The sequence below is a fragment of the Filicampus tigris genome, chromosome 14 (genome assembly GCF_054856515.1).
Source record: "Filicampus tigris isolate MCC_2025a chromosome 14, RoL_Ftig_1.0, whole genome shotgun sequence".
Taxonomy (NCBI): Eukaryota; Metazoa; Chordata; class Actinopteri; order Syngnathiformes; family Syngnathidae; genus Filicampus; species Filicampus tigris.
Window position 1 is genome coordinate 14,325,192 of NC_141230.1, and position 12,780 is coordinate 14,337,971.

At 42.0% G+C, this 12,780-nt stretch overlaps 1 protein-coding gene across 2 annotated transcripts in view; it reads left to right on the top strand.

The window, feature by feature from the left end:
* The window catches only part of LOC147136473 (neuropilin-2-like), an 89,091-nt gene that overhangs the window by 19,011 nt on the left and 57,300 nt on the right, over positions 1 to 12,780 (top strand). For both annotated transcript variants that reach the window (XM_086051661.1, XM_086051660.1), the window contains exon 3: positions 6,788 to 6,969. In XM_086051661.1, the coding sequence (XP_085907787.1) occupies positions 6,788 to 6,969 (182 nt within the window). The remainder of the gene's footprint in view (positions 1 to 6,787; positions 6,970 to 12,780) is intronic.

The window sequence follows — 12,780 nt, forward strand, 5'->3', positions numbered from 1 at the left end:
GGCTTGAATTCCTGTTGAAGTACTAAACCCGGTTGCTCTGTGTCCTATTTTATATGACATCACTTTTGGGCGACACACAGTAAAAGGACCACAACTCCCAGACAACTAACTGACCTTCCTTCTTCCGGCGAACGAACGTGCTGTAATACCGAAATAAATACATTGAAATTCAAGCCCAAAGGCTCATGTTTTAAATGAATTGCCAAAGATTAAAGAATATTACATTTTGTTTAAATTCTTTTTTTTTTAAAGCATTTTTTTTATTTTAGTGCATTGATGAAAATGTTTTTTTTTTTTTTTCAACTTTAGTTGGAATTATTTTGTTAGTGTCTGTTACCTAATGTAATCATGATATGTGGCATGTGTTTCCACGCCAACAAAACCCAAACATATTTTTTTCAATTATATGTTCCAGCAGGCCCACTAGTTGAAAAACCACATTCTGATTAATATTGTGTTTGTGGAATATGAGTTAAGTAGCAAACTCCACCACTTCTTAGCCATCTCAGGGGGCGGCCATTTTGTCACAACTACTCAGGGCTCAGGTAACGACCAATCACAGCTCAGCTTCAGAAAACAGCTCAGCCGTGATCGGTCGTTACCTGAGCCCCGAGCAGTTGTGATGTCATTTTCAGTCGACAGAAGTGACAAAATGGCCGCCCCCAGAGATGGCTAAAAACGGGTGGATTAACTCTTATTCCACAAACGCAATATTTATCAGAATGCCTTGTTTCAACTAATGTGCTTGCATACAACATATTCTTGAAAAAAATATATTTGGGTTGACTTCCGCTTTAAGGATGTATTGTAAAAGTCCACTTTATGTCCGAGTGCCCCACTTATAGGCCATATGAGGCACTTCGTAATCAATGCATGTAACTCAGTGGCGCCATGAACTTCTGAAGAGTTCCCTTTTGGAGCAGGTCCTAATTAGGACACTTTGCCCTGGCTGGTGTGGAGTGCCATTCTAGTTTACCATTACAATGGATGGAAACTATTTTTACACTTGTAAGCCCGTCACTGAACTTCTGTGGGCAATGCAGTCTGCTCTGCGCTACGCACTCTTCACAGGGAGATAGTAGTGATATTTCTCCTGTCATCGGCTTTTTTTCCAACCCGTAAGTGGCATAAGTGTATGAAAGGTCTTTGCAAAACAACTGGAAAAGGGGTGGGAGGGGATGCTTGTGTATCCGTACGAGCGTGTATAAATAAGATTTCTTCTGCCAACAAAGTGATATTAAATTCTTCATGAGGTGACCCCCGAGACAGTTAAGGTTAAAGAGCTGCTCCAGCGTCATATTTTGAGCGGCTATGTTGCCTTTCAACACAGCAGCTGGTTGTCTACTTCACATTTTCCTCTTGGCTCACTGCACGGCTCCGTCTGTGAAAGCTGGATCTCTGTTTGGAGTCTTTGGAAAGAGTGCGTGCGTTTGTGAGCGCGCACGCGCACACACACTGGCTGCTTAGGGAAAACTGCAGCGTCAGGGTTTGTTGAGGGCAGGCGCAAATCTTCCTGACAGCTTTCCCCCCCACCTCCCGCCCCCCCTCACTCTCCCGCCCTCCCTCCCGGCTCTCTCCTTCTCCTCCCTGGATTTCATCTGACCCTTCGTCCCCCTCCAGCCTCATCACTGCCATCAAACTGACCCCATCTATCATCTTCCATCTGATCGGGCACCTTCTTCGGCCAGCACTTCCCCGCACATCTCTCTCTTCATCACCTCGTCCTGCTCATTGCCCCCAAGTGAATCACCCCGGAGTCCTTTCCTTCCTCTTTTCACGGAAAAACAGGAAGCATGACAAATGCAGCATATTTAGACGTTTCTCTCTCTTTCCACATCTTCTATTTTCCACCTTCTCGTGACTGTTAGACCTTCTTTTTTTTTTCGGTATGTATCAAAAGTCCCTTTTGCTTCCTTTTCTCGTTCTCCATCGCCATTGACCTCCTTCACGATGTACAATGCTGATCTGAGACAGCCACACATGTGCACGAATGCAGAGCTGTGATGCTCAAACACTCCCTGAGGCCCAGAAGAACCGTCTGATCCATAACTGTAATGTGTGCGCGTGCGTGTGTGTGATTGTGTGTGTGTACTTTTGATGGACAATCCCTATCAATATATGTTAAAGCCATAATGATTAATTGATTAATTGTCCAGGACAAAATTACAGTTGGACAAAGTCGGCACACACGTGCATGCACGCACACGCGCATAAATCTCTAATGACAATCAGGTGGAGTACTAAAAGCCCAAAATGTTGACATGTTTTTAATACACTATCAGATAATAGTAAGTGGTCGACAACTATACTTGTTTTCGCATCCTTTTTAGACTCACTTTGAATGATAAAGTTGGTAATGGTTTTCCTGGTCCCTCATCAGAAAGAACAACCTTCCACAAAAGCAGCAATCCATATCAATGTTCAGTTTATGTTTCCTCGTAGTACTTAAAATGCTTTGGAAATGCAATTGGCTTTTTTCATCATTTCCTCCCTAGAAGCAAGCGAAATCCTTTTTTACACCCCTTGATAACCAATGAATTTCAAGGAAAACGTGTGAAACAAATTCCCACTCCTCGCCATTCCCTTCGGCAAGTCTGTGCAGCAAACCCGCCGGCTCTGTGGAATATTTGCCTTTTTTTTTTTTTTTTTTTTTGTCGAGGCCAAAGCGAGAGAGAAAGAGAGAGCGATGATGGGATTTCAACAGCGTGTTAGAAGCCGTGTTCCTCCCACACAGAACGGATTGAAGGAAACCTCCAGCTCATCTATGGATGCATGCAAGCCACGGGCACTGTGTGTGTATCAGAGTGTTTACCGCATGCGGGTGTGTGTGTGCGTGTGTGCTCACTTAAACGCGGATGCCGGCTCCTCGCTGGAGGCTCGGAGCCAAACGGGGGAAGGGAGGGAGGACAGTCTGAGGAGCGAAGGAGGGGGATTGGCGTGGGGACACCTGTGGCTGTCAGTCCAACAGGAGTGAATGCAGTGTCAGGTTCTCGGTGACCACATCCACACTCCGATGGCGGAATCTGTAAACCTTTTCTCTTCATTTGGACCTTGTGTCATGATTTCAAAGGGCAGGAACAGAAGTGCTAGGAAGTCTTGCACGGAAGGAAAGGTGTGGTTTTCTGTTAGATCCCTGCTTTGATGGCGTGGGTGTCTGTGGAGAAGCAGCGGATGTTTTTTAATGACGGGTTCGATTGTGATATTATTACAGTGACAGACAGAACGTCACATCATTAAAATGACACCGTGTTCACAATTTTGCTTCATCACACGCAAACAAGCCAACGATTAGTAGGATTACATGTAAAACCATACTGTAAAAAATAAATAAAAATACCTTTTTATTATAGTTAATTCCTTCAATGTGCAAAAGAACTCTTATTTATGCATTAATACTGTATACAGAGATGGGCCATTCCATCCCATTTAGTGGATGGACGGATAGAGGACGAGAAGTCTTTTAAAAAGGACGGATTAAGCAAGGACGGAAGTGGGTTTTCATCCATCCCTTTATTCGTCCCGAATCGGATCAAGTACCGGCTGAGGTGTTGTGTTGGGTTCTTTTAAAAAGAAAGACCACTGTTATGACTATATGCGACATGCAACATCTACATTTTCTGGATTATTTATCATTAATGCTAATGTGTACATGTAAATATTGCTACAGTGACCATTTAATTTCCCTCATGGGATGAATATAATATTCATCCATCACTACAAAATATATTAAAATTAAAAATAAGGCGCTTTTTCCTACCTCATGTATACTAATATCCATCCATCCATCCGTCACTATTACATATGATTAAATTAAAAATAACAGGCTTTTTCTTACCTCACCTAGACTAATGAGGAACTGAATATTTTGCCCGTATTTGTTACGAGTAGAGCTCAAGAAAAAAATCACATCTGGATGCACTTCCAATTTTTGGAACAGGCACTTAACAATTGGCACTGAGATATGTAGCACGGAACCGCTTTGACCCAAAGACAAATAGAATTTCAATTATGGACCCAAAAAATCGAAAGGCTAGCATGGCAAAATTTGCTTCTGAAAATACATGGAATGAAGATAAGTTTTGTACTGACTGGATACCTTAATTCAACAATAATCACCCCAATATGCAGTACATGTTTTTGCTAAATATATCATTTTTAACATGTTTGCACAAGGCGTTGCAATTAGACGCACGTATATATTTTCAAGTACGTCATTGCGGTGATTTGTGCGTGCGTACGTAGCTCACATTATAATTCATTTATAGTGACGTATCCGCTCCACTTGTTAGAACACAGTCCAGTAGAACAGTAATGACCTTTCTCTCCAATTCCCTACTTTTCATGAGAAAACACAGCACTCACACAGGGTCACTGCTGAAAATAAGTAGGTGAGGTGCAACTTAATTATAAGTTTGACTAGGGTGCGCAAGAGGCCGTATAACACACTTTTATTGATGCAATTCTCCTTTTTCGGAAATTTGGGCCCCAAAATGCTGGGTTCTTACATTTTAATCCTGCTTCTCGCACTTGACTCTCCCACACAGTGAGTCTTGTGTAACTGACAACATGTTGGAGGAACCCAGGGAGGAAAAAAAGGGCCTAAAGATAATCAGGTTTAGCCTGTCAACAACATTTAGGACACGATCGCCAAACAAAACCAAATTTGACTCGGTTGTTTAATTTTACACTTGATGGGTGGGCATGCACTCCAGAGACTCAACTATTTGTGTACAAACAATAAAAAGTCAATGTTCCATTCCCTTTAAGGGGACGACATCGCACACATGCGCACACACTGCATGTCACCAGTGGAGTATTCCACAGCCAGTTGGCACCTTAATGATGGGGAGTGTGGGAGTCGCATAACCTTTGGGAGGTTGCTCACCTGTCAGGGACGATGCACGCGCACACACGCACACACGCACACACACGCTTATGCACAGGTGGGAGAACAAAAGCACACGTTGGAAATTGTGCTTAAAGGGGAAGTCAACCCAAACATATTTTTTCCAGAGTGTGTTCTATGCAGGCCCACCAGTTGAAATGTAACATTTTGATTAATATTGCGTTTGTGGAAGAAGAGTTAAGCAGCAAAATCCACCCATTTTAGCCATCTCAGGGGGTGGCTATTTTGTCACTTCTGTCGACTGAAGATGACATCGAAGTTGCTCAGGGCTCAAATAACGACCAATCAGGCTCACTTGTTTTCTGGAACTGAGCCCTGAGCAACTTCAATGTCACCTTCAGTTGACAAAAGTGACAAAATGGCCGCCGCTGAGCTAGTTAAAAACGGGTGCATTTCTCATATCCAATAAACGCAATATTAACCAGAATACCGTGTTTATACTAGTGGGCCTGCATGCAACATATTCTGGAAAAAAAATACGTTTGGGTTAACTTCCACTTTAAAGGCATGAATGTTTTCTTGCTCTTGCTCCTTTCATTTTGATGAAGATGGAGTGGACACAGCCTCTCGCCAAAAGTCATCTGGTATAGGCTGCAGCTCACCCATGACTTGAATGAGGACAAATAGGAAACACAAAGATGGTTGACGTCACGCCATGTCACATTTTCGACTGTATGTCAGCATTGCAAAAACTAAATACAGATTTCCCCTGTGTTGTACTCAAGTGTTACTGTAGTGCACGCCTGCAAGTAGCCTTGATTAATCCACTTTGTATAATGGCATAAAAGCAGACATTCTTTGAGGGTTCCTCCACCGATCACACCGGAGAGATGTAAAAAGCTCAATAGAAGAGCAATTAACATGACTGTGCTTAGAACTGATCGATAAAGTAGCTAAAGATGTGCAAATAGACTCCAGATGTCCTTAATAGGTCTTTAAGTCTCTTGGTGGAAATGGAATTAACTTAACTCACAATCAAACTTGATGTGTTCTGTGGGGGCAAGTCGCTTGAAGGAATTTTGTTGGCAGGACGCTATTTTGAAGGCAAGCAGGTGACCAGCTGGTTGTTGTCCAGACACAAAGGCAACACTCCTGCTGTGCGTCCGCACATAGAGACCAACATTTGTGTTCAGACGACATCAAAGAAATGGAATAAAAATAGATTTCCCACCCCAGGCCGCACTTCCTAATAACGTCGACAACCAAAAGACAGACGTGTCAATCTGAATTTAGAGGTGATTGGAATTAGACTTCATATTCAACTAAGAAATTGTCCCACCCCTAAATTAGAAAAAATAATAATTTTCAAATCTTAAAAACAACATTTTTATTATATATTTTTTGTTGACTGATGAAATTAAGCAATTCAATCTGGAAATAAGATTCCGACGTTTCATCTTTCATACTTTTCAAGCAGGATTTCAGTGTTCATTCATTGTAGTAGTAATTTTTTGAAATATTTTATATTTCATTATATACTGGATATCATGGGTGTCAAACTATTGGTATTACATGTACGGAGGAATTTTGTGCAACCCTCAGTTTATGTTGGACAGCACTTACAATATGTGTACTGTAGAGTTTACTATGGAATGCTTGAATTATATATCTTCCCCCGCAGCTGTAATAACACAACCACGGTTCTGCTGACAGTGAATATTACATTCAAATACATTTCAATCTCTTTTTTTTAAACCCTTCCATGAATTCGAGGGAGATGTTGCATTGAGGCCACTGATGTTATCATTCCAATAAATGGGAACATTATCTGTTGATATGACAGTCGCTGAATGTGTCGGACAGGGGAAACTCCACCCACCAGCATCTCACATTTGTGTTTGTGATAATATTACTAAAAATTGTGTTTTTGGTCCTTTGCAGGTATGACTATGTTGAGATTCACGACGGCAACTCTGAGTCAGGTGACTTATTGGGAAAGCACTGCAGCAACATCGCCCCGGCACCGATCATATCATCCGGACCCGCCCTCCACATCAAGTTTGTTTCTGACTATGCCCACCAGGGGGCTGGCTTCTCGCTGCGCTACGAAATTTATAAAACTGGTAAGGAGATGTCACGGTTGACACTTCATGATATTTAATTATTATTCAACTCAATGCACGTTGTTAGGCCTAGATTGAGACACGTGAAATCCACATTTCCTAAATGATGTGCTATGAAAGTAACAGGGAAAAGGACAACTTTACAGAATCAAACTTAATGTTGATTTTTTTTTTTTTTTTTTTTTTTTTAACCTCTCTGAAAGTGAACGTTGTTTTGTAAAGAAGCTTAATACGTGTATAACTCTTGAGTAGATTTGAAATAATGGATGGATGGTCTACTTACTTACGGCCTGATGAATGTGACTTACGACACGCAAGCACACGAGAACTCAAATACTCTATACTTTAAGATTAATGGATGGTCTAACAGACCACGGCTAAAGCAATAAAGTGATAGTCAGCATTTATTGACTTGAAGCAAACGTCAACCCAAACATTTTTTTTTCAATGATATGTTCTATGCAAGCCCACTAGTTGAAACAGGGCATTCTGATAGATATTGCGTTTGTGGAATAAGTGTTAATCCACTCATTTTTAGCCATCTGTGGGTGCGGCCATTTTGTCTTCTGTTGACTGAAAATGACATCACGACTGCTCACAACGACCAATTACGGTTCAGATTTAGAAAACAGGTCGGTCGTTGAAGACGACGGAAGACAGAAGTGACAAAATGGCTACCCCCAGAGATGGCTAAAAACGAGTGCATTTTGCTGCTTAATTTATATTCCACACACGCAAAATTCATCAGAATGTCGCGTTCCAACTAGTGGGCCTGCTGGGAACATTGTGTAGTGTTGGTCATCTCATGTACATTATAAGAAATGGCTTAGGGATTTTTTTTCCCTCATGTGTTACATTACATTACAGACATTACATCTTACATTTAAGGTTAAGATATTCAAAATCTTTATGTGTGTAGCCCGCTTTACTGCAAGTAAATATGAAAGAAAAAAGGAAAGCAGAGACCAGAATTAAATCTCCATAGTCAGGTGTGAACATTCCTGTGTAACCAACCCCAAATCTTTGTTTGGAGTATTTAACTCTCTCAAGAGGGGCTTTATCCTCGTGACCCACCCCCAAATCATATGTAGTGCACCTTTTGAAAGCAGGCTATACCGTGACTATATCACTGCTTAGCGAGTCATCGGAGAGCCAGCATGCTTCATTAGGTGACCAGACCAAAATTGTCCCCCGGATGTCATGCTAGCTAGACCGTAAGCAGGTAAAGACCGACTCAGCAGGAGACCCTCGAGACCCCTTTGGATCGCCCGTGCGAGACCTCTCTGCCCTCAACGGTCCTCTGCCTGTCTGAGCGTTACGTCTTATTGTGTGTGTTGGAGATAGGGAGAGATCCCCTTCACGCTGCCGTGGGTCAGCCAAAGCAAGACCAATTGAGATGAAGGGCAAGTGAGACTCACAGAGGGGCACATAGTGTCTTCAGCCATCTTGTTCCGTTCCCCCTGAAAGCATTCCGCACACGCCTGTTTAATTGAGTCCTGAGCCCAGAGAGACACCGAGGTTACACACACACAACACGTGTGCTCGTCCACATGGATGTGTCTCACTTTCAGCCAGCAGCCCGCCGGGATTTGTTCTGCGCGCGTGTCTTTTGGCACTCGATTCCCTTCAATCGACTTTAGGATGAGTGTCTTAGTTCGCACTCTGGAGTCTGCGGTCCCCCGCGCGACAATGTGTCTGTTGTGAACTGCAGAGGTGACGATCACATGGTAGCACTTTCGATCATTTTGGAATGACACACGCTTCGGTGGAATTTCGCTGGCGCTGATATGTGCAAGTTTGCAGTTTACACAAGAATCATTTTAAGTCAAAGCAGATTTTTCCAAAATGTGTAATTTTGGACGTTTGTCTCTATGGGTTCCAACAGCACTACTGTACGACAAATGTATCCATCTATCCATTTTCTACAGTATACCGCTTATCCAGTTCGGAGCCAGTCAGTGACCAAGACAGTATTATGTATCCTAAAAAGGCACACGATTGTGGGAGGGGATCAAATGATTATTTTTATTTATTTTTTTTTAGTTATTTATTTTGGAATCAACCCTTAAAAAGGCCTTCTGTTTCGACCTCAGCACAATATGTGCATAATTAGTTTGACATCATAAGAGCAGCCAAGCAATAAGCTAAAACAACTAAATATGTATAAGTTACATTTTACATACCACTTACATTACATCATAGCAGAAGAGGAATAATATTCATATCACGTTTAAAACAGGTGCATCGATCATGTACAGTCTCCCTGACTAACTTTGTCCAAGGATGATATTAGGATGACTGAGGTGAGTTTTATTATTCGTGTCAGTGTATTCCAGTCGTTTGGAGCAATAAGGACAGAGTCGTGGTAAAGTTCACATAATTGTTCCTGAAATAACAATACAGGTAAGTTACTTTGGCAGCGGTCATGACGTTTCAAAATGAAGACACTTAGTCACACGCTGTAATAAACGGAACGTTGTGAGCAAGGAGACGTGGTTGACATCGAAGGGATGTCCAAGCTTTTATACAGGCTGGCAGCTGTTCCTCAATGAGTTTTCAAAGTCTGTAGCCCGCCGTCATGTGCGCCACGGCTACAAAGCAGAAATTGGATGTGTGCGGGTGTGTGCATGTTTGCTTTGGTGTGTGTGTTTTGTGTGTGTGTGTACCTGGCAAAGAGGGAACATTTTGAACATTCAAGCTGCTGGAACACAGTTAACAAGATCTTGTTATCCTGGAAGGTGCAACGCAACGTCTGCTTGTGTGGGTGACTGTTTTATATACACGCGTCAGGATGAAAATGCGCATGCGTGTGTTTGTGTGTGTGCCTCATACATACCTTATATAGTCTCATTATGATATGGCTCATGCTGTTCCTGTTTGTTCGTCCCCTCCACTTACTGTTATTTTCACCATATTCCCTTCTTAATAATAATAATCATTACTGTTCATTTTTCAATATTTGCTTTATGATAAAAAAAAAAAAGTGTAAATATTCATAATGTCAAATGAGTTTTCTGTTATGGTGCCCGTTCTAGCGGGTGCTTTGAAAAAAAAATTTTTTTGATATAGTGTCTGGTACAGTCTGGTCTTTCTCCCTAAAAATGTTTCCCCATTGTTCGAAGTGTGTCATGGAGCCATGTTGCTGTTTGTATTAATGATTTTACTCCCCCGCTTGGAGTCCTTCATCCCTAAGAGCGGATGAGTTTAGAGAGGGTCTCTGTCCTAATCCCTGTCTGTGTTGGGGGAGATTGTCTCGCTACGTCTTTGTGTTCTGACGAACAGACCTTCGCCGTCTGAGTAACTAGTCAGATTGGAAAGGGCACGTTGGCAGATGCTAAAACATGCCGAAAATAATTTGTTGCCAGTTTCCACATATTAAATCTCCGCAATACTTGGTAAGTGATGCATACGCCGCATGCAAATACTTGGATAATTTCCTAAAAAGAAAAGGTATGGTATGAAAAGGTGGAAATGCACAAACACGCCAGAAAAGTGTACAAATACAACAACAAAAATGTTTGTGTTTACACTTCTGTTACTATGGTAGTCGTAGAAGAATTTACAACCAATACAAGGGCAGCCGTGGTGGGGCAGCCAATCAAATCCTGCTGTCTAGGCAGTGCGCCCCCAGCTGTTATTGTGACCCAGAATTCGCCAGACACACGCACCCGCCCACACACACGGACACACACGCGCGCACGCATACAGTATATGAATGCACAGATGTAGGATGAGCCATTCCAAACAAAGGCATGTCTGCACGACATGCTCTCTCGCACACTCTGTCCATTATTGTTGTGCAGAGTACTTTACTGTACATACACGTCATGTCTCGATCCAATACAGTGTTGCCTAATGTATTACATTTAATCCAGTAGTCTGACCATTGCTTAAGCAACTTTTCGTCTTAACACTTTAAAAACAGTTGGGTTAAAGATAACACAATTTTGGGTCAGAAATGGATCGATCCACAACTTGGGTCAATTTGACTCAACTTTCTTGATTGTTTTTGCAGAAAACAACCCAAAAAAATGGGCATTTTGTACAAAACAACACCCCAAAATGTGCTGTTTTGTACAAAACAATGCAAAAAAGTGGCTCAATTTGAACTTTTGGGAAATTTTGACCCAAAATTTTGTTATTTTTAACCCAACTGTTTTTAGATACTGTGACTTACTTTTGTCTCACAGTTGGTTATTGTTACAATTTTAGCATCCATCGAGGTTGGTAAAATGCAACACTATGCCGACTAGAACAACAACAAGCTACTCAAATTTTATGACCATTCTGTGAACATGTATTCTGGCTCAGTATGTACCACCAATCACCCAAAAAACAGATGGGTTAAAAATAACACAATCGTGGGTCAGAAATGGACCCATCCCCTAATTGGGTCAATTTAACCCACATTCTTGCGTTGCTTTGTGCAAAACAGCCCAATTTCGGGGGTTGTTTTGTACAAAACTACCCATTTTGGGGGGTAAAGTTGGGTCAAACTGACTCAAGTAGCGGATCGGTCCATTTTTGACCACAAATTGTGTTATTTTTAACCCAACTGTTTTCAGAGTGTATGGCCACATTTTTGAACCCCTGACTCCTTGCAGCAAAAATGTGTGCGTGTGTGATGTTATTCCAAAATCAAAGTTGACACACTACCTTTTAATTACTGCAGGGTGGTTTTAAATACACATAATATCAAATGATATAGAATGAAAGCTCGGAACATTACTGTCAGCTGACCCACAGGGATTCAAAATCTACCCAGCAACACAAATCACTGTGCAGTGCAATAACAACCTTCTTGATGCAGACTGGCAATGACACAGACAAAGCAGGGAAAACACAATTCAACTTGGAGAATGACTAATTAATATTTTTGCTGATTCGGTACATTATGGTATAATATTCTGATTTTCAAAAGTCAAGCAGCAAGGTGGGAATACGGGTTAAGAGGGCATGAAAGGAACATAGCACATGTGAAAGGAGGGCAGAAGTGTTTATGTGATGTGCATGAACTTGAAGTAATGGCGGGGCGGGGGGGGGGGGATTGTGGGGGGGCATTGCTGCTGGCAACCAGACTGGTCAGGCGCACACACAGACACACATCCACATGCTTACAGTCATGCCGACCCACATTATTGAGGGGGCGAGGTGGGGTGACGAGCGAGTAGGTGTGTGTGTCTGATGTCATTCCACGTGTGCGAAGGTCAAAAGCAAAACAGATTGAGAAGTGGGACAGAAGAAGTGACACATCATGCCAATCAATGATGATTGCTTGTTTACAAACATCAATGTACTTTGTAAAAAAAAAAAAAAATACACCAGGAGAGTATTTCCTGAAGGACTTTTGTAACTCGGTTTTACGTAACTCTCCTAAATGCACATAAGTGAAAGCATCCCCATTTGAATGCATTCAAACATGCGAGAGTAGATGCTCTCTAAATGTGTTCCTTACTTTCTCTTCATTTACTTGTGGAAGCATGCAAGCGCAGACACCCAAACCCGACCGGAGGGAAATGGGTTACTATAAGAGGCTTAGACAGTGCTGTGTCCGTGTGTCTATGCATGTGTGTGTATGTTTGGGTGTGTGACTATACATGGTTGACTACACTAGAATAATGATGCCACTACACCACGCCAATTGTGTGTGACAGAACACTGATAGAGGGAATATTACAGTAAAGGGCCCTTAGTACCCTAAAACCCTTCACGGACAGGTATGAGACTATTACGCGCGTGTGTGCGTGCATATGCGTGTGTGCGAGGTTGTGTTTTAAACTATTAAGAAGATGACCAACCAACCATGACAGT